The following is a 27204-nucleotide window of genomic DNA, read 5'->3' as shown; positions in this document are numbered from 1 at the left end:
ACAAGGGAGATAAAGAATAAGAAAAAAATAAGCAGAATTGGTTAACATTGAAAAAGTCCCCAAATATGTTCAATGTGTAACATCTGTGGACCTTCTACCTCCGCAAAGGGGTAGGTTGGGGATGGTCTCTCATATCTCTTGAGTTGCATCATGCTTGAGGTTTATATTTAGTTACATTCATGTTGATTTTTTTTGCATGTGGTTCTCTTCTTTTGTATTGTTGTCATTGTGTATATTGTTTTCTTGACTCTGCTTACTTCACTCTGCATTAGTTCTTGTAGATCTTAATATGCTTCATTATATTCATCTCATGTATCATTTCTTAAAGCACAGGAATATTCCATTATATTTATGTGCCACAATTTATTTAGCCTTTCTCCAATCAATGGGAATCTACTATGTTTATAAGTCTTTTGCTATCACAAAAATGCTTTTATAAATATTTTGGTTTATGTGGAGATGATTTTTTATTAATGGCTTCCTTGGGGAATAAACACAGTGATGGAGTCTCTGGTTCATAGGATATAGACATTTTAGTCATTTTATTTGTGTAACTCTAAATTACTTTCCAAAATGGTTGTACCATTTCACAGCTCCATCAACAATGTATTAGTATGTATAACCCCTTCAACATTGACTATTGCCATTTTTAAAAATATTTTTGCCAAAATATTTTGCCACACAGAGTGTGAGGTGAAACCTCATGGTGGTTTTGATTTGTATTTCTCTTATTAATGATTTGGAGCATTCTTTAATGTGGTTATGAACACTTTGTAATTTTTTTTTGAGAACTGTTTGTTCATAGTCCAATAATATCTATTGGAGAATGGAGATTAGACTCATATATTTATTATTTAAATATCTTGGATACCAAACTCTTATCGGAGAAATTTGATACAAAGATTTTTTTTCCCCATTCGACCTCTTCCTTTCTTATCCTAGGTGCATTAATTTTGTTTGTGCAGCTGTTCAGTTTCATGTGATCAAAGTCATCTATTTTATCTTTTGTAATTGTTTCTATCTCTTGTGTGACTTAAAATACATCTCCTGCCTATAGCTGTGAGAGGTATATGATCTGCTTCTCTTCTAGTTTTTTAAAATTATCTTTAATTTTTATTATCTTTAATAATGTCATGTATCCAGTTAGAATGTATTGTAGAATATGTTGTAAAAGTACTGGTATAAGCCTAATTTTTGCCAGACTGCTTTTCAGCGATTTTTATCAAATAAGGAATTTTTTCCTTTTATAATTTATGTTTTCCACTTTATCAGACACTGGATTATAGAATTCTTTTCATCTTTCTCTTCATGTTTAAACTAATACCAAATGGTGCTGATGAGTATTACTTTATAATAGTAGTCTGAGGCCTGAAAGTGCTAGTCCCCCTTATCACTGCTTTTTTTCCCCCATCATTTCCCTTGATATTCTAGCTATTTTGTTTTTCTAAATGAATTTTGTTATTATTTTATCAAATTCTATAAAGTATCCCTTTGGTTATTTTATTTTATTTTATTTATTTATTTTTTAGGCAGTTGGGGTTACATGACTTGCCCAGGGTCACACAGCTAGTAATTGTCAAGTGTTTGGTCTGAGGCCGAATTTGAACTCAGGTTCTCCTGACTTCAGGGCTGGTACTCTATCCACTGCGCCACCTAGCTGCCCCTGGTTATTTTATTGATATAGCATTAAATGTATGAATTAACTTTGGTAGTTTTGTCATTTTTACTATGTTGGCACAGCCTAGCCCTGAGTACTGAATATTCCTCCAGCTATTTGCATTATTATTTTTTCTTTAAGGAGCACCTTTTTATTTTTTGGTGAGGCAATTGGGGTTAAGTGACTTGCCCAGAGTCACACAGCTAATGGGTGTTATGTGTCTAAGGCCAGATTTGAACTCAGGTCCTCTTGACTACAGGGCCGGTGTTCTATTCACTGTGCAGCCTAGCTGCCACCTAGCTGCCCCTTAAAGAGAACTTTGTAATTGAATCTATGCAACTCTGTTATGTACTTTGGTAGATCAATTCCCCAGATATTTTATGCATTTTGTAGTTAGTTAGAATGAGATTTCCATTTATATTATTGTTTCTTGTGTTTTCTTATTATCATGTAGAAATGCTATGATTTTTGGGGGGTTTATTTTGTAGCCTGCAATTCTGATGAAGCTATTGTCTCAATTAGTACCGTTGATGATTCTTAGGATTGTCCAAGTATACCATCATATCAGCAAGCAGGGATAGTTTTATCTTCTCTTTACCTTATCTTTATTTTTTAAATTTCTTTCTCTTTGTCTTATGGCTGTTGCTAGCATTTTCAGAACAATATCAAATAATAGTAGGGCATCCTTACTTTACTCCCATATTTATTGGGAAAGGATCTAGTGGCAGGGGTGGGGAACCTGGCCTTGAGGCCGCATGTGGCCTTCTAGGGCTTTGGGTATGGCCTTTTGACTGAGTCCAGGTTTTACAGAACAAATCCTTTTAATAAGGGGATTTGTTCTGTGAAATTTGAATTTAGTCAAAGGGCTGCACTTGAGGACCTCTGCATGTGGCCTCGAGGCTGCAAGTTCCTCATCCCTGAAGTGTATTCCCATTGCATATGATGTTTGCTTTTGGTTTTACAAAGATGCTTTTTATCTTGTTAAGAAAAAGGTAACCTCTGTGCTTATATTTTGTATTTTTTTTTAAGCATAAATGAGTGTTGTACTTTGTCAACAGCTTTTTCTGTGTCTGTTGAGATAATTATGTGGTTTGGGGTGTTTTGGTCTTCAATATGATTATGTTGATTGTTTTCCTAATGTTGAATCACTCCTACTTGCTTCCCTGGTATTAGTCCTATTTGCTCATAATGAATGCCTTCCTGGAAAAATTTCTGTAGTTTTTTTTAATGGGATTTTGAGTCAAAAAATTGAGTTTAGAATTTTTGAGTCAATATTCATTAATAGTATTGATTTACAGTTTTCTTTCTGTGTTTCATCTTTCCCTGGTTTAGGTATTAAGATGATTTTGGTGTCATGACAGGATTCTGATAGGGTGCTTTCTCATTTTGGGGGGAATAATTTGTGAAGTGTGGGTACTAATTGTTCTTGAAAAGTCTAATATACTTCTGTGAATCCATTGGAAGTTTATTTCTTTGGTAGTTCCTTTATGGTGTGATCTGTTTCCTTTTTTAATATTGGGTTATTTAAGACATCTATCTTGAGATCTGATAGTTTGAATATTTTATATTTTTGAAGCTATTCCTTTATTTCTTTTGTGTTCTCAGTTTTATTAGCATGTAACCGTGCATAATATATTTTAATTATTTTTTTATTTCTTCAGGAGGTTTAGTTGTGATTTCACCTTGCTTATTGGCTATTTTATTGATTTAATTTCCTACTCTCTTTTTAACCAGATTAGCCAAAGGTTTATCAACTTCATTAAACCAGCTTTTAGTTTTATTTATTATTTCTGTTTTTAAAAATAGATAGTTTATTTCTCCTCTAATTTTTAATATCTTCTCTTTTATGCTTATTTTAGGTTTGTTGGCTTTCTAATTAAAAAAAATACACATTCAGTTTATTAATCTTCTCCTTTTTCTGTTTTGTTAATGTATGTTTGTAGAGATGTAATTTTCTCTGTAAGGAGAAGTTTTGGTGTATTGTTTTATCATTATCAATTTCTTTTGCATAGTTTTTAATTATTCCTATGATTTGTTCTTTGATCCACTTATTCGTAAGTCTTCCTTTGGGTTTGTGTCTTTTGTGTGTAATCCCTGAACCAATGACTGTTTTTATTGGGTTATGGTGTGTAAAGGATGCATTTACTGTTTTTTGCCTTTTTACATTTGTCTGCGGTATTTCTATGCCCTGATACGGGGGTGGGGAACCTTCAGCCTCAAGGCCACATGTGGCCCTCTAGGCCCTCAAGTGCTGCCCTTTGACTGAACCCAAACTTCACAGAACAAATCCCCTGGACGCTGCAGGTTCTCCACCTCCGTCCTAATACAATGTCAGCTTTGGTGAAAGTTCCGTGTAGTGTTAAGAAATATTTATATTCTTTTGTAGTTCGTTTTAGAACATACCATAGGTCTTTTAAATCTAGTTTCGCCATCAATTCCTTTCCACGTTGGCCCCTTTGTTTATCTCATTGTTAGGTATCCAATACTGAGAGAATTCTATTGAAGTGTCCTGTCACTGTTGTTGCTGTTGATGTCTTCTTTTCAGTTAATGTTTCCTGTATGAATTTAGATGGTAAGGTGTTTGCAGCTAATACATTTATTTCTGATACTGGTTTGTTGTCTGTGGTTCCTTTTGGTGAAATGTAATTTCCTTATTTATCCCTTTTTATTTTTATTTTTTATTTTTGTGAGGCAATGGGGTGAAGTGACTTGCCCAGGGTCACACAGCTAGTGTCAAGTGTCTGAGGCCATGTTTGAACTCAGGAATTCCTGAATCCAGAGCAGGTGCTCTATCCACTGTGCCATCTAGCTGCCCCTCTCTTTTTATTTTTTTAAGTTTGTTTTTGCTTTGTCAGATAGCATAGTTGCAACTCTTGCTTTTTTGGATTCATTTGATGCATAATACAGTTTTATTTTGGGTATGTCTTTATTTTTAAAATGTGTTTTTTGTAAGCGACGGATTGTAGGGTTTTGTTTTTTTAAAATCTAATCTGTCACTTTATTTTAATGGATTGTTTCATTCATTCACTTTTGAGGTTATAAGAATAAGTTTATATTTTCCTTCATTTGTCTCTCATCTTGTTTTTTTCAAGTTACAACTTTTTTTTCTCTCTTCCACAGTTAACAGAATACTATGTCTCTTCAGTAATTTCAGTGTAATCTTTTTTTAAGGTGGCCTTATTCTTACTAGCTCTCTTCCCCTCACTCCTGATCTCCCATTTGTTTCCCCTTTCCCTTTGGAGTTTTGCTTATTAGTTCTTTTTTCTTTCCTGTTTTATCTGGTTATTTTATCCCTCTCTTTTTTCCCTCTCTGTCAAGTAGAGTACCCTTTCTCTCTTCCCCTTCAACCAGTCTTGTTCATTAGTTTTTTCAGTTTCATTTTTGTGCCCCTTTCCGAAGAGGATTTCTGTCACTTTCCTCATTATCCATCTTCTGTCTACTCTAGACCCTCATTCTCTGCTTCATGCCTCCGAATTTTCGAGTCTCTTTGTGTTTTCTTTATTCCTCTTGCAACCAAAGTTTCTGAGATGCCCAGTCCAGGCACTTGCCACTGCCTTTTAGAGTTTATCCCATGGATTCCCCCTCTTCATTGTGCCTCACTCTTGGAGCAATACAGATTTCCTGCAGGTGACAGAGAGGATGCCCTATGGTAGGACCCCCCCACCCCCCATGTCCTTTATTATTTGGCCTACCATTGTTCCCCCCCCTCCCCGGTTACCTTTTTTCTACATTTGCCTCAAACTCTTCTCCCTGGCTTTATGCCCTCCCATTCTCCCAGGTGCCAGTTGCTCCCAGGAGTTCCAACTTTCCTTTTCTCCCCACTTCCTGCCTCCTTAGGTAGGACAGGTTGTCTTTTCAAGTGCCAAATCTAGACCACACCCAGCACAAGGTCCTCATCTCCCTTTGTCAAGAACACCTCTTCTTCACCTATAGGAGCATTCATCAGTGGAGCTTTCTACCACCACCAGAGCAAGACCTCTCTCTTCTCTTCCCTCCCCTTTTTTAATCCTTCCCCCTTCCTCCTTACCCGCTCTCCTGAAGGCTGTTCTCTTCCTGAAGAGTCCATAGGAGTAATCTTCCCCATGTTAGCCATTGATTTGACCAGGCACATAAAACCTTCCCCTCTGTTCCCTGCTCCTCACCCCTTTTCATGCACCCTCCCATTTTATAATGTAGCCAGACAATTCTTTTATTGTCACAGACCTGCCTCTCCATTGTTACCTCCACCTGATTGCTGCCTTCACTCCTGCCTCCTTGTGTACATTTACAAAGAAGTCAATTGTCTTCTGCTCTCTGCCTCTGTTGCTACTCTGCGCTGCTGCATTAGTGCACTTCTGTTGTCTGGGGTCTTTGAGAAGTACATAATGTCTTCAGGACTGGTTTTCTTTCTAAGAGTGTTCAAATGCGTATTATTTCAGGGTAGGTCCCTCTGGGTTCCGTTGCCCTTCAAAACACATTATTCCATTCCCCATTGCATTTTCTGGTGGGCCTAGAGTAGTTTTGCATCATTTGAATATCCTTTCCTCTATATTTGAGTGTCTTTTCAAAATTAGTTGTTTCTGAATTGAATTGTTAAATTTAACCACCATATGTCTTGGAGTTTGCAGGCTTGGGTTTTTTTCTGGAGGTGATATTTGATTCTTTGAACTGGTATTTCATTTTCTGTGTTCAGAAGTTCTGTTCAATTCTCTTTTATTATTTACTGAACTATGGTGTTAAGATTTTTTGTCCTATAATGTTTTTCTGGGAGACTTATGAACCTAAGGTAGTCTCTACACATCCTGTCTTGGAAATCAGTATGTTTTGCTTGTATAGTGAGCATATTCTAAAATATTATTATTATTATTTCCTTCTCTTCTTCTAGACTGTTCTCCACTTCTGAGTATTTGCATTCCCAAATCATTTGTTCTCTTTTTTGTTTCTTTGGTGAGACTCAAGTTTTTCTATTCTGCCAATTATTTTTACTCTGCAAGTCATAAATTCTGCTTTCATAATTCTCATTTCTTTTGTGGTTCCATGTTCTCCTCAAGTTTCCCAGGGTCCTTGTCTCTCCAAGTGTTGGATCATTTTGCTTTGTTTTGCAATATTTATTCATAGATCCCTGAACTCATTTATTAGATCTGGAGGCCATATTTCCTTCTGTTGTTAATGTTTTTCCATTTGATTTATCTGCTTATTTTTAAGGTCTTTGAGTTTTCTTCCTCCTGAGATATTTGATAGTTTCATTCTTTTTTTCCTGATTTTTCCTAATTGCATGCTTTCTGACTTCCTTCCCTCTAATGGTGGTTTCCCTGGAGGCTGGATCTCAAAGTGTCTCAGTTTCTTCTGATGCTGGGCAGTTTAAGGTTCACCAACCTAGGTCTATGCCATAGGAAGAGGGAGCAAAGTAGGATAAATAGAAATAAAAGAATGGAGAGAAAAAAAAGGCCTGCCTCAGGATTGGCTCATACTCTGCAGTACTACCAACAATGGAATCATCCAGTCCCAATTTGAACACTTCCGTTGAGGGAGATCCCACCATCTCCTGAACCCGCTCTAGTTGTTAGAAAACTCTCCCTTCCATCTAGCTAAAATCTGCCTCTCTGTAACTGGTTCCACTCCCTGGGGCCAAATCTGATGCCTTTTCCGCATGATGGCCCTTCAGATAATCGGAAGGCAGCTTTTACTAGCCACTTAAATCTTCTCGGGGTTAAACATCCCTAGTTATATGAAAAGTGAGAGAATTCAAGTCATCAGAGACATTGTCAGGCAACATCCTTCCTCTGTGATCGCCTTTCTCCACCTTGAGTACTGCCAAAGTCCCTTACCTGGAAGCCAGGGCTGTGAGTGGGGCAGGAGTGGGGAGGCCAGCAGTCCTTTGTACCCTAAATGTTCTTGGGCAGGTCCTAGGGAAAACACCTGGTTTCATTCTGTCAAACTACAAATTAGACCTTTTGAAGAATTCTCTTTAAGCTCAGATGCTAATACCTCAGTTGAGCAATAAAAAAATGCATAAAATAGTCTCAGATGTTTTGAGTCTAGAGTTGTACTACCACACATTAGCCACACACCTTCAACAAAGTTAATGGGTCACAAGGTATTTTCTTGTTAATTAAGTCCCATATGTTATATATTGAATAGAACTTGGAACCTTGAGTGATTATGATGCTGTAATCAGAGGGTCAGTAATTCAAATAAGCAAGAAATCACATAGTATGTTTATAATAAACTGTCTTGGTCTAGAGGGAAGGTGCTCCCCTTGGACTCCGCCGGTGTTTGCCCTTTAATCTGACAATAGGGTTATTGAACTCAAAGTAGCTGATTTCCCCCAGGGACTGAACACATTGCAGAAAGCCTGGGAATCTTAAAATAACAAGGTAGCTTGTTTCTACCTGGGTTGGTTTGGACATAAAATAAGGTGGCTTTCATCAAACTCTTTGCACCCTGGAAAAAAAGGTGGTATGAATCATACTTTTCCAGGCATGGCCAATGTGTTGATTTTTTTGGTTGCTTGTATTTAATTTGTTATGAGGGAGGGCTGCATGTCAGAGGGGGAGGACAGCAAGTTATTGCAAAGTGACAGTGATGTAAAAGAAGGAAAGACCACCAACCAAACACAAATGTGCCATATAATTAGCAATGAATAAAGATTTTTGTGCTATGTAAATCCCAGCTCAAAATCATCAGTGTTTTAAGTGTACTGTTTCCTTTGAAAAGAATTAATTTCTCTGCTCTAGCAGGAAGCTCTGGATAACAGGTAGGCAGCACCGCCTAGTGGCCTGAATGTGGATTTGAACTCAGAAAAACAGGTTATCACTAGATTGTTTTGTGTTTGCTTTGTAAACTAGATAGTCATTCACTTTCTTCCTTACTACTTTAATTGGGAATAACCTTCACAGCTGGTATTGTTTCCACATAAGATAAGCTTTTAGGCAGTCAGAGAATCTCAGAAATGGAAATCCCCCCAATCGTCTTGTCTTAACTCAGACGTGACCAGGAATCACCTCTGCAGTACTACCAACAATGAAATCATCCAGTCCCAACTTGATGAACGCATCTCCTGAACCCGCTCTAGTTGTTAGAAAACTCTCCCTTCCTTCTAGCTAAAATCTGCCTCTCTGTAACTGGTTCCACTCCCTGGGGCCAAATCTGATGCCTTTTCCGCATGATGGCCCTTCAGATAATCGGAAGGCAGCTTTTACTAGCCACTTAAATCTTCTCGGGGTTAAACATCCCTAGTTATATGAAAAGCATGGTCCCTATCCTGCTCACTGTCCTGGTTAAGTTCTGGTAACCAGAACACACTACATTTTTTCAGATTAAATTTTATGCTTTCAATTAACAAGCATTTCTTTTCTCTCCCTCCTCTCCCCTCCATACCACTAGAGAAAGAAAGAAAAACAAAACCCTTTAAATAAATATGCAAAGTCAATTGAAATAAATTCCCACACTGGCTATGTCTAAAAATGTTTCTCATTTAGTCCATCACCTGTCTGTCAGGAGTTGATCTTTAGTTCTCTGAAATCATGGTTATTGTGTTCATCAGCATTATGAATCGGGAAAACATACACTGCTGCTTTTTAATTCTTTATTCCTGGGGTCATTGACCTTGTCAGGTCATCACCATCACTATTATTGCCAAGAGCGTTTGTTAAATGTCTCTTCAATAATATTGTGTTAAAAAAATTAAAGCACTCAATATAGTACTTGCCTTATTGTCTAAGACCCCAGGGGGACTGAGAATTCCTGTTGGATCTCCGATTCTTCCCATTGTTCTGCACTGTAATGGATTTGGTGTTAGGGTAAGACCTCAGTAAATTAACCTAAACCTACACCATGCAAGTGGTGTTATTCTTAACTCTCCCCATTGAGAATTACTGCTTAATTACATGGACTATTTTCATATAGTGGAGTTCATCTTAAATCAAATTTGACAACTTGAAAAAGCATTTCATAAGAGGCCAAAGTGCACTTGAGCATTTTAGGGGCTAGGTAGAAGGATTGTTTACTTTTTGGCTGCCTTTTGATTCAGCTTTGAAAATAACTACTCACCTATTTGCCCAGGGCAAGTGATTCTGCTGGATGAGTAATAAAATGTCTGTTAATTTTATTTACTTTACTGCCAGTGTACCTTTGGGGAGTAGAGAGTAAAAACAAATTGTGGGCTGGTAAAATCTTAAGCTTATTTACAAGACTGCCTTAATTCTTTCAGTTCTCTATTTTTCATGGACAAAAATGACATCATGATCAGATTTTATGAATTGCTGGCATCAGAAAAATATGACCAAAATGATGCCAAGGGACCCCCTACTAACTCAGCCACCCAGGTGAAGTGTAATGACATACAAAATTGTTCTCAGGGTCTAAAGCACAATATGCAAGTCTCAATGAAGGGAATGTTCTCTTCACTGATTTCTAGGAAACTTAACCCTATTTACATTTCAATATTAACTGTCTCTATGTCTGCTTTATGATTTTCAACTTTTACTCACATGTTTAGTCAATAGTTGGTTCTGCTGTGTATATGTGAGTGTGTAAATATGTATGTATGCACACGCATTTACATAAATGAGTGTGAGATATATATATCTATATCTGTATCTATATCTATATATATCTATCTGTATTTAAACTGGTTTGAATGAAAAGATTGGTTTTGAAGAAGAGAGGAAGGAAATTCTCCCCTTCCAACACACTCATCAGTGTGAGTGGAGAGAACATAAGTTCTAAATGTTGATTGAGAGCATGTCTTCAATGGAATAGGAAGAATGCTGATTTTAGAGTCAGAAGACCTGGGTTCAGATTTTGACTTTGTTTTTTTTACAATCAGTGTGACATTGGGAAAGTCAGTTAATTACTTGGTGTCATGTAGGTGACAGGTAGGCAACTAGGTGGTGCAGTGGATAGTCAGGGAGATCAGAAGTTAAATACTGCCTCATATACTTAATTAACCTCTGTCTCTGTCAGTCTCAGTGTCCACATCTATAAAGCAGGGATAATGATAGCGCTTACCTTACAGGTTCTTGCTAGGATCAAATGAATTAACATATGTAAAGCAATTTGTAAATCTCTCTCTGGGTATATGTATACATGTATGCATATAAATGCTAGCTAATGTTATTATTTGTAAAATGTCAGAGATAGAATAAATGACCTCTAAGGTTACTTCCATCTCTAAATCTATGGCTTTGTGGCCCTATGATTCTAGCACAGTGCTGGAGACATAAAAATGTTCAGTAAATACTTGTTGAAATCATGCCTTCAAATATTATCTTTCGTTAAATGGTTTCAGAAACATTACTTTGGAGATGTTCCTTTCCTGTAGAAATGTAGGGTAGAAAGGAGCTTAAAGAAATCAACCAGTTCACCTTTCTCTTGAGTTAGGATTACCCTCAATCCATCACAGAAAAAGAGCATTTTCTTAAAATCCCAAGAGGAGATTCCACATTGTGTCTTAGTCAGATACATATGTTCCTGTGACTCCCAGATCTTTCATCTCTCTCTTTCAGGTCCAGCTTCAAGCTTCTGGCTGTGAGTGGAAAACTGTATGCCATTGGTGGGCAGTCTGTTTCCAACGTTGAATGTTACAATCCTGAGCAGGACTGGTGGAATTTTGTGGCCCCGTTACCAAATCCTTTGGCTGAATTCTCTGCCTGTGAGTGTAAGGGAAAAATTTATGTCATAGGAGGATACACTACCAGAGGTAAGTCAAGTGAGCCAGGTGGTTAAAAAAAATGTCATGCGTAAGAACCTGTGGCTTAGAGAGGGGCAAAGGATGCCGGCAAGAAGTGTCCAGATGTGCCCAAATGTTTGCTTGCCAGTCACAGTGGAAGGAATAAAAATATTTATTACTGACCTACTGTGTGCTAGCCACAGTTTTAGGTCATGGGAATACAAAGACTGAAATAGGTTTAGTGTATAGGGCAAGGTGGTGATGGGACCCCTATAAATAGGGTCAAAAATTCTGTAGAACAAGCTGGGCATTAATTGGGGAACTGTGGGGGAAACCATGCTTTATATCTACTGCCTCTGGAAACTTTATCAGGACATACAGATAGGTTCCTATTAGTGCAAATAACGAATTCTGTAAATTGGTTGCACATATTTGAATTTGTACTATTCTAAGTTATAATTATGTAAAATGGGATCATTGATTCCAGTCCAGTGGAAATATGCACATTAGTAGAATAATGTGACTGGGCAGCTAGGTGGTACAGTGAATAGAGCACTGGGCCTGGAGTCAGGAAAACCCGAGTTCAAATCCATCCTCAGATACTACCTGTGTGACCCTGGGCAGGTCACTTAACCCTGTTTGCCTCAGTTTCCTCATCTGTAAAATGAAATGGAGAAGGAAATGACGAACCACTCAAGTGTCTTTGCCAAGAAAACCCCAAATGGGATCACAAAGAGTTGGGCATGATTGGAAAATGACCAAACAATATCAATAACACAGGAGAAAGACTAGGGAGTGATTTAAAGATCTGGGAATCATCAGCATGAGGTGGTAATTAAACCCATGGAGGCAGATGAAGTCTCCTAGAAGAAAAGAGGGCCCATGATAGGGCCTTTCGGGGGATACCCATCCATAGGAACTTAAGTATAAAACATAAAATTGGTGGTCTCCAGATGGAGGATGAAAGGAAAATATGAAACTGATCGTGTCTCTGCAAAGGGAGTACTTCTTTCTGGTTACATGCCATTGGGAGACAAAAGCTCATTGAAAATGTACAACTGGACTGGTAGGACATTCAGAGTTTTGGTCACAGAGGTAGGACACATTTGACATAATCAAAAAGAGGACAGAACACCTTCTTAAATGTTTCATGTATAGAATAGATAGAACAGAAATGCCATCCTAATGGCATTGTCTTGGTTGTGGGTGATGACACTGAAAGGAACTTTTAATTAACTTACAGTTCTCCCAGGGGGTAGTCAGCAAGTTCTGTTGAGCCTTCTGTGTGTAGAACACTGTTCTGTATATTTGTATTTTAACCAAATAGGTGGGAGAAATTGTGCTGCTTGCCTCAAAAAGTAAAGTGTTTTTTTTTGGTGGTGCTTTTTTTTTTTAAGAGGAAAAAAATTCTCTATTTTGTGAGCTTCTTTTTTGAGTTGGATTGACATTTCTTGGTTATGGAGAAGTAATCCTCTGAAGTAAGGATCCCTGGAAGAACTTAAAATGGTTTAGTTGTGTGAATATGCAAATGTTTGTGTGTCTTGGGGAGGATAGTGGGATGTGTGTATGTGTATTTGTGTACTGCAGTGAGGTGGGCGTCAAAGGCTGTATATTAGTAGTAAAATTGTTTCCTCTCTAGTATATCAACAGCGTGGTCCCTTCCTTTCATGAAGCTGTTCCAGGTGTGTTGCATTAGGAGTGAGTCTTTGAACTGTAGAGAAGAAAATCCCAGTTTTTCCTTTATATTTAATTCTAAAATACAGTGCCCAGCGCTCACTCATTTTACCTCCAGCTTAGTGAAGGAGTAAGGTTGCAGTAGTCATCTCTGTATTCTAAAAACAGTCCATAGCTCCCAAAGGATTCCTGCAAATGTGTTTTCATGGGAAAGGGAATACTCAGAATGATCCACGTAAGTGAATTTCCAAGAATTCTAATTCCTTTCAAGCTGGGTACCAGCCAGCAATGCATCATATGTGAATTGGAAGAATGCAAACATTGACATTTAATCTACATTTTCCTAAAGTGATGTCAAATATTCTTCTTTCCTCTTGCTAAATACGTCCATAAAAATATAAGATGACAGGCTAGCACTAAAACTAGGCAAATGATCCACTGAGAAATTTCTTGTCTTTCTTTTTTTTCCCCCACCACCTTGGCTGAGCAAATGTCCTTTAAATTTGACCTGGAAAACACTTGCTGGTGTGTTTCTAGCTTCACACTGCTTCTGCCAATGTACCTTTAGCTTCCCCTGGGCCACCCACTATGATTTCGGTTTTGGAATTTCCAAGCCAGAACACCCATTGTGGGCTGGTTTGGTGCTGTGGATAAATATGTGGGGGTTTGAATACGAGTTTGTAAAGATGACAGGGTCGGGTATTCTCTTGTACTCCTTCAGAAATCCCCTATGCTTAGTTCTTCCTAGCAGTTCTGGTAATTACATGTACTTAACCAAGAATTATTAATTATTAAGTAGTCCTTCATAGAAGAGCAAAAATATCAGTATCTGGAAGTTTGGTTTATGTCCTGCTACCTTCTTAAGCTGGGCCAGATTTCCAGTCTCTTTTATAATATGTGATTAAATTTCAGAACATCTTTTTGGAGACTCCACATTTTGCTGGGTCAGATAGTTTCAGTGGGTTAAAGGACATTCTAAGTTCTAGAGTTGAGAAGTGTAATGTTCCTTTGAAATTCCTCTTCCGAGAAACAGTCTTATTAATTAAGGAGACATTTTCAGCACATTTGCAATTCATCTACCTCACGTGAGCTCCCAAGAGAGCAATCTTTTTCTATACTATTTAGTGACTAATATTATAAGGAGATCAGAAAGATAGCGTAATTTAAAAAGCTGAAACAACTGGGAAGTTTCTCCATTGATTTTTATCTAACTCCTGACATCATCAAAGCACTTACTATGACCTGGTCTCCTTCTTCCTGTATAATTTTAGCATATACTTTCCTGGGGACTGAGGCTCAAAGAGAGTTATGGAGGGGCATATATATGGAAGGATCATTTTCTCCTAATAGTTGAAGGGATTACCATATCATAGTCTTCTGTGTAAGAACCTTGCTGCCATAGTATAATTTCACACATATTGCTACCCACTGAATCAACAAGCATATATGAAATGTCTACCATGTACCAGGCCTCCATACTAGGAGGTCGGGCTACGAAGGAAAGAAACAGTTTCTGCCCTCAAGAAGCTTACATTTGATCAGAGGATATGACATATACATAGATAAATATATATACACATAAATATATACATACACACATATATACACATACACACAGAGTTAATTTTTTTGGGTAGAGGAGTGGAAGGTACTGGCTGCTAGGATAGAGGCACCAATAAACATACTTGATTTGAGTTTTGAAGGAAGCTAATGATTGTAAGAGACAGAGCTAAAGGGGGTATTGCTTTTCAGAAATGGGAGACAGCCAGTGCAAAAGTATGGAAACAGAAGATAGAGTGTTGTGTAAATGAGGATCAGTAAGGAGGCCAATTTGGTTGGACCATGGACTGTGTGAAGGGGACTAATTAGTATAACAAGGCTGGAAAGTAAGTTGGAGCCAGGTTATGAAGGGATTTTAATGCCAAAACAGAAGAATTTGTATTTGATCCTAGAGGAAATAGGGAGCCAGTGACATTTATTGAGCAAGGGAATGGTGACCATAGTGGTAGCTATGTGAGTAGTGAAAAAGGGATTGATGCAAGAGATGTTGTGATGGTAGAACTGACAAGACTTGGCAACTGATTGATTATGTGATTGAAAGAGAGGGAAGATTCTAGGAGTACACTGAGGTTATGAACTTGTATGACTGGAAGAATGGTGATGCCCACGATTGAAATAGGTAAGGTAATTAGAATATGGCACTGGAGCTCGGGAGAGATTCTAGGAATGGAAATGTATATTTAGGAGTAATTTCCATGGAGATGATCATTAAACCCATGGGAGCTGCTAAAGTCACCAAGGGAGAGTGTAGAAAAAGGAGAGAAGAGAGTCTGGAACAGAATTTGGGGGTTCACCTAAAGTCGGCGGGCAAAGCACCAGCGCTGTCACTACTGCTTCTCCTCAGATTCCAATGTAGACAGCCAAAGACCCTGAGCCCTGGAAATAACAGTGTCTCCTCCCCTTACTCCCTATCCAAGACCACTGGCCCTACTACTAGCCTGGCCCAGACAGCCACAGTTTAGAGAATAAATCCTTGTAGATATGTAACCTGGCAGCTGCATTAGAAGCTATCTTCTGCCTCCTTATTAGTCACAGTGACTGAAGACCCAGAAAAGAATGTTCTGCCTGCAAAAGTCCTTGACCTGGTTAGAAGGTTCAACATCAGAAATTGATTAGTAGAAGTAACATTAAAGAAGTTGAATTACCATCTGTTTTGCCATTGCATCCTAAGAACCATGATGCCTTTCTCTGATTTGCAGCTGAAACCTCCTGTATATATTATTTCCCCCTATTAGGTCAATTAATTAAGCACTTACCATGTGCGTAGTACTCTACTAAGTGCTAGGGATATTAATGTAAGCAAAAAATTATGAGAGTTCTGCCTTCAAGAAGCTTATATTCTAATGGGGAAGATAATGCATAAAAGGGAGCTAAGAAATTGGGGAGGGGAACTCACCACAGGGAGAAGGAAGTCCCAGGAATGAAGGGAGAAAGCAGCTGAAGCAGGGTCTGGACAGTGAGGCAGTGAGAAAGGTCTGGGCCTTTTTGTCAAAATGGAGGTTCATGAAGAAACTCACCAATGGGACAGTTGAGTTCCTTGAGAGCAGAGCTGCCTTCCTTTTCTTTTTGTACCCCAGTGCTTTGCAGATAGTAAGTGCTTAATAAATGCTTTTTCATTCATTGATGGCATGGATGATGACTGCACAAAGGAGACTGAGAAGGAGCAGTCAGATAGGAGAACCAAGAGACAGTCCTATCATAAAAATCTAGAGAGGAAAAGTTATCCAGAAGAACTGGGACTACAACCAAAAATCAACTATCCAGCAAAACTGAGTGTAATCCTTCAGGAGGAAAATGGATAGTTCATGAAATAAAGGAATTTCAAGCATTCCTGATGAAAAGACCAGAGCTAAATAGAAAATTTGACATTCCAACACAAGATTGAAGAGAAGCATTAAGAAGTAAAGTAAAAGAGTAATTATCCAGTTTCACTGTCCTGAAACTGAGGACAGTGCCACTCCACCCCTAGGTGAGCTGAACCCAACTTTAACATAAAGTTCAAAGTCAAGAAATAGGCTGGAAAAATAATCAAATAACAAAAAAAGAATTTGACCACAAAAAGCTACTATTGTGGCAAGGAAGATCGAGACATAAATTCAGAAGACAACAATGTGAAAACAGCTACAAACAAAGTCTCGAAGAAAAATGCTAATTGGACCTAAGCCCAAGTCTTGTCAGTTCTACCACCACCACATCTCTTGCATCAATCCCTTTCTCACTACTCACATATCTACCACTATGGCTACCATTCCCTTGCTCAATAAATGTTACTGGCTCCCTATTTGCTCCAGGATCAAATACAAATTCTTCTGTTTTGGCATTAAAATCCCTTCATAACCTGGCTCCAACTTACTTTCCAGCCTTGTTATACTTCATAGGGGGAAATAATACATATGGAAGGTTTCAGCTGCAAATCAGAGAAAGGTGCCATTGTTCTTAGGAGGCAATGGTAAAACAGATGGTAATACAAGTTCTTTAATATTACTTCTACTGATAAGACTGCACCAATTTCTGATTAAATGGTGAGCAGTGTTAAATGCTTCAGAGAGGTCAAGAAGGGAGAAGTATTGAGAAAAGGCTATTGGACTTGGTAATTAATAGATTATTGATAACTGAGCTTTTTCCAACTAATTTATGATGATGTCAGAAGCCCAAGTGCAAACTATTAAAAAGTACATGAGAGGAGAAGGAGAGGTGACAAAGGTGGCTGTTTCTAAGGGTTTTTTTTATGAAATTGAGAAGAAGATGGGCCTCACTCAGTTCATGGAGCTCTAACCTCCATTTATATAATTTTTTTTGTGTGTGAATACTTCATAAGAATTCTTTGGACCAATCCATTGTCTTCATAAGTACTTATGATTAATTTCTTTTTCATAACATAAATCTTTTCCTTACAACATCCATCTCTCGTGAGATTAAGGGACATATCCAAAGTTTGATAGTTTAGTAAAAGTCAGGTCGTCTGATTTCTAATCATTAATGCTTTTCCTGTAAACCACCAACAGCTGTGCTTTGCATGCTGTCCCCATCATGTAAGACTGGCTCTCGTAGAAGAATTATGCCCAAATACTCAGCTTGTCTTAAATGAGGAGACTTCTTATACTAGAAAACTTAATGAAAAGAGTATGGTAGCTTTGTTGTTGTCTAGTGATGTCCAACTCTGTGACCCCATTTGGGGTTTTCTTGGCAAAGATGCTGGAGTGGTTTGCCATTTCCTTCTCCAGCTTTTTTTATGTATGAGGAAACTGTTAAGTGACTTGCCCAGGGTCACACAGCTAGTAAATATCTGAGGCTGAATTTTAATTCGGTTCTTTCTGACTCCAGGGCTGCCACTCTATCTGCTGCATCACCTAGCTGCCCCTAATAGTATAGCTATCTTGAAGTAATTGAAGAGGTGTTGTGTAGAAGAGGGATTAGATTTTTTTTTCTGCTTGGCCCAGAGGGCAAAATTAGGAGTAGTGAGTAGAATTGTAGAGAGCAAATTTAGATTCAGTTTACAGAACACTTCTTAACAATTAGAGCTGTACAAATATGGACTAGATTTCCTCAGGAGGTGAAGTTCTTGGAGTAGGTGGCTGCTGTTTGTATTTGTTCTAACTTCAGGTGTCTTGGTGAGATTGACCCCAACTCCACTGCCAGATCGAGTTCCCAGAGAGCAGCTGGATATGTTTCCCCTTCAGGAGTCTTCGGGTACTCTTGGGGGCAGTAGGATTCTTCTAATGCTACTGACTTGACCCCCTATTCTCACGTTTCCTCTCAATATCAGTAACTAATGATTAGTACCCCAATATCAGTGAGCTGAAGTCTCCCAACATTCCTCTCCAAACAACTTTAAAATAACACCTCAAATAAAATGTTGTTGTGGCAGAGCCAACAAAAAGTCAGAGTGAGACGTTTTTCTGGCCTAAGAAAACATAAGAGGTCAAAGGAGAAGTCTCTGACGCTGGGGTGGAGGCCTGTTTGGAGGCCACACATATGGTAGTGGAAACAGTGGCTGCAGCAGCAGCAACTTTGGGAGCTCTCAGTCCAGAAATGGTAAAGGGAATGGACACCTGGTCAGAAAGAGATTATAGGGTATGCTTTGTTGGCACTGAGAATGGCTGGCACTGATTGGCAATTCTGTTGTGCATAAACAGTTCTGGGTCACAGTCAAGGTGGAGAGGAATGTGGGGGGTCAATCACAAGGGAGTAGGGGCCCTTGTCACATTCCAAGGCAAAGAGAGCACTAGCCCTTGTGGCTACAAAGGACCAGGAGCCCTTCTAGGTAAAGACCAGAAGGCAGACCAGGAAAGTGGTGACCATACCTCTCCCAGGATGGTACCACCTTGGACGCACTAAAGACTTGCAGATCCCAAGAACTATCTCTGAAAACAGTAGCACAAAAAAGCCTGAAACTTAGGACAGTGCCACTGTACCCCTAGGTGAGCTGAGCCCAACTTTAACATAAAGTTCAAAGTCAAGAAATAGGCTAGAAAAATAATCAAATAACAAAAAAAGTATTTGACCACAAAAAGTTACTATTATGGCAAGGAAGACCAAGACATAAATTCAGAAGACAACAATGTGAAAACAGCTACAAACAAAGCCTCGAAGAAAAATGCCAATTGGATCCAACCCCAATAAGAATTTATGGAAGAGTCAAAGAGATGGGGGCAGCTAGGTGGCTCAGTGAATAGAGCATCGGCCCTGGAGTCAGGAGAACCTGAGTTCAAGTCTGGCCTCAAACACTTCATACTAACTCTGTGATCCTGGGGAAGTCACTTAACCCCACTGCCTAGCAAACAAATAAACAAGCAAACAAGAAAAAAAAAACAAAGAAAAGAGTTAAAGAGATGAGTGGTAGAGGAAAAATGGGAAAAGAAATGAGAGTGATGCAAGAAAATTATGAAAAGAGAATTAACAGCTTGGTAAAAGAGGCATGTAAAAAATCTGAAGAAAATAACACCTTAAAAAACAGAATTGGCCTAGTGGTAAAAGAGACACAAAAATTCATTGAAGAAAAGAACTTAAAAAGCAGAATAGGCCAAATGAAAAAGAGTTACAAGATCTCACTGAATAAAATAATTCCTTAAAAATTAGAATTAGGCAGGTCAAGGAAACATCAAGGAACAATAAAACAGTCAAAAGAATGAAACAATAGAAGAAAATGTGAAATATCTCATTGGAAAAACAGCTGACCTGGAAAATAGATCAAGGAGAGATTTAAAAATTATTGGACTACCTGAAAGCCACAATCAAACAACGAGCTTATACGTCACATTTCAAGAAATTATCAAGGAAAACTGCCCATATATCTTAGACTCAGAGGGTAAAATAAAAATCAAAAGAATCTACTGATCACCTCCTCAAAGAGATCCTGAAATGAAAATTCCCAGGGATATTATAGCCAAATTCCAGAACTCCCAGGTCAAAGAGAATATTTCAGACAGTCAATCAGGATCACACAAGAATTAGTTCCATGTTAAAGGAGTGAAGGGTTTGGAATATGATATTCTTGGAAGGCAAAGGAACTAGGACTGCAACCAAGAATCAGCTATCCAGCAAAACTGAGTGTAATCCTTCAGGGGGAAAAAATGGATATTTCATGAAATAGAGGAATTTCAAGCATTCCCGATGAAAAGGCCAGTGCTGAATAGAAAATTTGACATTCCAACATAAGACTGAAGAGAAACACTAATAGGTAAAAGCAAAAGAGTAATTATAAGGGATGTAATAAGATGGGAAGATGATACGTGCAATTCCTAAAAATTTTGTCATTGTTAGGGCAGTTTAAAAGGAGTTTATATAGACAGGGGGCATGGGTACAAGTTGATTGTGTTGGTATAATCTCCCCCCAAAATGAAGGGGTGAGAAAGAGGGATGCACTGGGGAAAGGGAGAAGTAGAATGGGGAAAATTTTCTCATGGAACAGAAACATTCAAGGAAACGTTTTTACGATGGAGCACAAAATGTGGAGAAGGGGTGGCAGGCAATGCTCGAACCTCATTTTCATTGGAATTTGTTAAAAAAGGAAAGAATATACATATATACTCAGTTGTGTATAGAAATGTAACTTACCCAGTAGGGAAATAGGAGGAGAAGGGAATAAGAGAAAAGGGGAGAGGTCGGATTAAGGGAGGCAGTGCTTAGAAGGACTTTTGAGGAGGGACAGGATAAATAGAAAGAGACCAGAAGAAATAGAAGATAATGAAATTGAGGGAGAATACATAGTGAGTGATAATAACTGAATGTGGATGGGATGAGCTCACCCATAAAATGGAAGCAGATAGCAGAATGGAATCCAGCTATATGTTCTTTACAAAAGACATGCTTGAAAATGAACAGCATGCACAGCTAAAATAAAGGGCTAGAGCAGAATCTTACATGTTTCAGTGGAAGTAAGAAAGGTAGAGATAGTAATCATCATCTCAGACAAAGCAAAAGCAAAAACAGACCTATTTAAAAGAGATAATCAGGGAAACTGCATTTTGCTAAAAAGATACCACAGACAATGAAGTAATATCAAAAAAATTCACAGCAGGTTTCTCTGATAAAGGAGTCATTTCTCAAATATATACTGAGTATTGAACTGAATCAAATTTATAAAAATAAAAGTCATTCCCCTAATGATAAATGATCAAAGGATATGAGCAGGCAGTTTTCAGAAGAAGAAATCAAAGCTATCTATATGAAAAATGCTCTAAATTACTATTAATTAGAGAAATGCAAGTTAAAACAACTCTGAGGTACCATCTTACACCTATCAGAAATGACAAATGCTGGAGGGGATGAGGGAAAAATGTGGAGTATAAACTAGTCCAACTATTGGAACTATGCCTAAAGGGTTATAAAACTGCATACCCTTTAACCCAGCAATGCCACTACTAGGTCTGTATCCCAAAGAGATCAAAGAAAAAGGAACAGGACCTGTATAGTCAAAAATTTTTATAGCAGCTCTTTTTGTGGTGGCAAAGAATTAGAAATCAAGAAATTAAAGGATGCTCTTCATTTGGGGAATTGTATATGATTGTGATGGAGTACTGTTATGCTATAAGAAATGATGGGGAGGGTAGTGTCAGAAAAAAACATAGCAACACCTACATAAACTGATGAAAAGTGAAGTGACAAGAACCAGGAGATCATTGAGCACAGTTAATAGCAATATTGTAATGATGACCAACTATGAAAGACTTGGTTACTCTGATCAATACAGTGATCCAAGACAATTCCAAAGGACTCATGATGAAAAAATGCTATCCACTTTCAGAAAGAGAGAACTGATCAACTCTGAGTGCAAATTGAAGTATAATTTTTTTCTCTTTATTTTTCTTGCTTTTTTTTTTTTGTAACATGGCTAATATGGAAATTTGTTTTGTGTGATTTCACATGTGTAATTGACATATTACTTGCTTTCTCAGTGTGTGGTGGGGTAGAAGGGAGGGGATTTGGAACTCAAAATTTAAAAAGAAAAGAATGCTAAAAATAAATGATAAACTAAAAAAAATATGAAGAATGAAGAGCAAGTCAGGGGGCAACTAGGTGGTACAATGGATAGAGCACTGACCCTGGAGTCAGGAGGACCTGAGTTCAAATCTAGCCTCAGACGTTTACTAGCTATGTGACCCTGGGCAAGTCACTTAACCTGATTGCCTCCAGAAAAAAAAAAGATCAAGTTGCAAAGACATATGACATATGAACTCATGTAGAATGCCATAGGTAGAACCAGGAGAAGAGATTAGAGGAGGACCACAGTAACATAAATGATAGTATCTTTGAAGGACTTCAGAACTCTGAACCATGCAGTGACCAGTCACGATTTCAGAAGACCTCTTGACAGAGAGGTGATAGACTAGAGATGCAGAATGAGACATCCATTTTCACATATTCACAATGCTTTGATCTCTTTTGCTTGGCTTATCTTATTTAAGACAAGGAAAGACTTCTGTGGGGGTTGGTAGGTTAGTGGGGATTAAAAGGGGTGCAAAAGAAAAAGAAGGAAAAGAGCATCAATAGAGAAAGAAAAAAGTATACAGGGAAAACCCTCAAAAATTTAGAAAGGAAAAAGGAACACATGGCAGGTTTATTACTTTTTAAATCATTTTAAAAAACAGAATAGTGTGTAACAGAAGCTCATAGTTTCAAATAAAACCCTCTTTTCATATATAAAACATTGGAATGTTTGTGTTGATCATGTTCATAATGAAAAGAAAAAATGGAATTCGTGGTATCATTTATCCTTGGCATGCCAGTTCTCAAATATCTAGTCCAAACAATAGGTATGGCTGTTCATTTCAGAAAAGCAGATCATTCTGAGAAGCACAGATATTTAAACTTATTTTCATTCTGAGAAGGGCATTCTTTCACAAATAAGGAGAGCAGGGTGGCTGGAATTAGTGCAGTAAGTGGTTGTACTCCAGCTGTCCATGCAGGCCCTGGGACATCAGTGCAGTTGTCCTTAGAGTGCTCTTCACTTGCCACCAACCCCCCAACCCCACATTGGGCAACACTGAGGATACAATGTGTGGATATTCTTCCCAGACTAATGGCTCAGGCTCTTAGGGAGTGGAATTATTGACGAAGCTCCAGGATTGAGGGAGTTTCCAACATTGAGGAGATTTGGGTGTTAGTAGCCACAATTAGCTAATTAAAACTGTGGTTCTGCACCTTAAAAAAAAGAAGCAATTGCTCTTAGAGATCTTTGAGCAGTCACTTAACATTGTTATTATTGAATCATTTTAGTCATGTCTGACTCTTTGTGACCTCATTTGGGGTTTTCTTGGCAAAGATCCTAGAGTGGTTTGCCATTTCCTTCTTCAGCTTATTTTACAAATGAGGAAACTGAAGCAAACGGGGTTAAGTGACTTGCCCAGGGTCACACAGCTGGTAAGTGTCTGAGACCAGATTTGAGCTCAAGCCTGGCTCCAGGCCCACTTAGCTGCTACTTAACATTAATGGGCCCAAATAGGTCCTACTACATAGTTTATTCCTAGTTCTTGTTTGTACTGTATAGAAATACTAATAACCTTATAGATTTATTTTATATTAAGCTGCTTTATTGAATCTAGTTTCTTCCTGATTGCTAATATTTTCAAAATATGCCCTCATGTCATGTCATCTGCAAGTAGGAATAATTTTATGCAATGTTTATTTATATCTTTAATATTTCTATAATTATGTACAGTACTAGTGGTAAGTAGAAGCATCCTTTGCCACTTTTTGTACTAGGGAAACATTTAATGTTTCAGCATTACAAATAATGCTAGGTCTTGGCATTATATGTATGCTTTTGATCATATTAAAGAAGGTCCCTTCTATGTTTATGCTTTTGGGGCTTTTAACATGAGAACTATATTTTGTTAAAGGCTTTTCTTGTATCTATTAAAGTAGTCATATGGTTTTTGTTATTTTAGTGGATTATATCATGAATTATGCTTGCTAATTAATGTTGAACCACTTGTAAATCCATCTGGTTCAAAGTTTTTGCTTTGGTAGTTCATAAATGGCTTGCTTTATTTCCTTTTCTGAGTTTGGGTTAAGATTTCTGTTTTTTCTTTTGTTCCTTGGGTGTTTTATATATATGTATGTCTATATATTCAGCAATTTCATTTGAATTCTGAGTTTTGCTGGTATATAATTGTATATAAAACTTTCTGATAATTCTCTTTATTCTCTTTTCTGAATTCACATTTTCATTTTTTATTTTATAATTTGGCTTTTCTCTTTCTTAATCACAAGTTTTGTTCGCTAGTTCTGTAGTCCTTTTCAATTTTCTCTACTTTTCTGATTTTCAAAATTCCTTCCTTTGTGATTATCTTAGGATTGCTAATTCATTTTTCTAGTCTTTAAAATTATATGCTGAGTTAATTGATACTTTCTTCTATTTTATAAGTTCAGAGAAACAAATTTTCTACTGAGGACTGCTTTAGTTATGAACCATACGTTTTGGTATATTGTCTCATAACTAAAATTATCTTTAATATAATATTTTCCTTTGTCACTTATTCATTATTCAGGATGTCATTACTTAGTCTTCATTTTGATTTGTATCGTATATGCCTTATTAATTAATATTTTTATTGTCTTTAAAGAAGCAAATATAAAAGCATATTTTATTTATTTATTAATATATTTTATTTATGCCTTTTTACATTCACTTATGATTCCTTTATGCTCATCATGTGATCAGTTTTTGTAAAGGTACTATAGGTTTCTGAGAAATATATATATTTAAAAATGTTTCTATTCATTAGTCACCATAAATCATTAGTCAAATCTAATGTTTCCAATAATTCTATTCCACTCTATAATTATTTTATCTTTCTTATAGATTTGTCTAGTTCTGAGAGGGAAATAGAGTTTCCTCATCCTTTTTAGCTGGAGCTATGTAGACTCAATAATGAACTTACTAGATTTGTCCTAAGTTACTCCAGTACTTTAAAGTACCTCAGTACAGAGAGATGGGGATGTGTTGTGGGTGGTGAACTATATGTAATGCTTACAATTTTGCTTATTTTTTTTTAATTTTAGATAGGAATATGAACATTTTGCAGTACTGTCCCTCTTCTGATGCCTGGACTGTTTTTGAAGTATGTGATGTCCATATTCGCAAACAACAGATGCTGTCTGTGGAGGAGACCATCTACTTGGTGGGAGGTTGTCTTCATGAGCTTGGACCTAACAAAAGGACCAGCCAGAGTGAGGACCAATTAACAGTGCGGTCTTACAATACAATTACCCGGGAATGGCTCTATCTCAAGGAGAACACGTCCAAATCAGGTCTTAACTTGACTTGCACACTTCATAATGATGGAATCTACATTATGAGCAGAGACATTACTCTATCAACTAGCTTGGAACATAGGGTTTTTCTCAAGTATAATATCTTTTCAGAGAGTTGGGAGCCATTTAGGCGTTTCCCAGCTTTTGGACAGAACTTATTGATTTGTTCTCTGTATTTGCCTAGTGAAACAGAAATATGACTGCATTTAATTTAGTGTTTTAGAATACTGAAAGCACCTAATTAGAAAAAGCAAAATCCCATTGTAAGGATGATTGGCATTTGCCCAAGGGGATAATGCAAGCTACACTAGGCCACATATTTAGCATTTATAAATAACCTCACTACTTGAACTTAATTCACTACTTCTAAAGATTTTTGACTTTAATGATATTGGTACTCTCTCCACCAACACTGATAATCCACACCTTAGTAAATAAGTTTTCATTAATTGCTTTGACCAAAAAAATTGATCATCAGCCTCTAAATATGAGTAACTCTGAACTTAACTAGGCTGAATGTTAGGCAACAGATACATATCTGCCTGCCTGGTACTCAAAGCTGTGGGAGCATCCTGGGGATTCCAGAGTGAGTTGGAGATGTGTTGGGTTCTCTTTATCAATAAACAAGCATGTTTTTTAAGCACTTACTGTGTGCCAGGTCCTGTGCTGGAGTATATAATACAAAAAGTGAAATAGTGCCCCAATTAGACAGTGAGCTCCTGGAGGGCAGAGACTTCATTTGTATCCCCAGCACTTAGAACAGTGCCTGGTGTATATAGTAGGCATTTAATAAATACTTATTTAATAACTGAGAAAAAAAAGATTCTAGGAGATCTCATGTCTAGAGCTTTATTCTACAACTTTTATTTAAGTTATTAAGTGATATTAATCCCTTTTATTAAGGGAGGGAAAGGTGGAAAGACAGTTGGCTCAAGTTAATTATTGGGACAACTGAGACAGCCCAAAGCCGGAATATACCCATAGGGAAGAAGTGCCACAGCCTGTAGTAGTAGTTTTTTGAGTTGTTTACACCAGAAGAGGGTTTTCCAGAATTACAAGGGGCCCCTGGAGGGACACTTCCATCCCTATCAGTCACAATTAGGTGCTAAGAACTTTAAATTCAGACTTCATTAAAGGATGTCACGGGGGCATCATTCTTCATGGCCAATAATAGCTTTCCATTTGCTGGTCTACCGTCACCACATTTGCTAACCAGTGAATTATCACTGTTAACAGATGAAAAGTTCAGGGATTCATTAAAAGGCAGAACAGCTAGCTTAGATCATTAAATCACTGCACCTTAGTAGGATTTGCTTTTTGGAAATGGGAGGAGGGCATATTCCAATTTTGAAACAGTGAAGTCAACAGTAACATCTTGAATGTGATGATCAGGAAAATAAAGATGGAACTTTTTGCATATTTACATATCTGAAGACATTAATTGTACTTGACCCAATACAGCCCTTTTGGGGGGGCATTGCCATGCCTGTGTCCAGAGCCTTTCCTGTAGGATAGGACCTATTGGACTTTGAACCTCTCTGACATAACTTCCAAGAACCCAGGAATACTTCCACGCAAAGACAAGTTATCAGAGTGGGCCTTTAGTGGAGACTTACTTGAACTAGTTACTTGAAAATTAAAAAAAAAAAAAGGAGAGACCAACATTTTAAACCTCAGGGGAACATTTCCTGAAAGTATTTTTTATCTAAACATGACATCCATGATCCAATATATTTTAAGGAATGGGACTAACCAACAGTGACTAACTGCATGTATTTTGCTTGATTGAGGACCAAAGTCAGTAAGTAACATAAATGACGCAATATTTAAATTCTTCTTAAGGCATGTGAAATATTATTAGTGTCTATGAATAACAACAATTTGACATTTTAACCATCCTATT

At 37.6% G+C, this 27204-nt stretch overlaps 1 protein-coding gene across 1 annotated transcript in view; it reads left to right on the top strand.

The window, feature by feature from the left end:
- KLHL42 (kelch like family member 42) overlaps positions 1–26957 on the top strand; it is a 29326-nt gene extending 2369 nt beyond the window's left edge. Inside the window, exons 2-3 of the mRNA XM_020977192.1 lie at positions 11146–11339; positions 25050–26957. Of these exons, the coding sequence (XP_020832851.1) occupies positions 11146–11339; positions 25050–25501 (646 nt within the window). The 3' untranslated portion in view covers positions 25502–26957. The remainder of the gene's footprint in view (positions 1–11145; positions 11340–25049) is intronic.
- The last annotated feature ends 247 nt before the right edge of the window (positions 26958–27204 follow it).

Source organism: Phascolarctos cinereus, unplaced genomic scaffold (assembly GCF_003287225.1).
Source record: "Phascolarctos cinereus isolate Bilbo 61053 unplaced genomic scaffold, phaCin_HiC Scaffold_1;HRSCAF=81, whole genome shotgun sequence".
Lineage (NCBI taxonomy): Eukaryota > Metazoa > Chordata > Mammalia > Diprotodontia > Phascolarctidae > Phascolarctos > Phascolarctos cinereus.
This window is presented reverse-complemented; position numbering and strand designations above follow the sequence as displayed.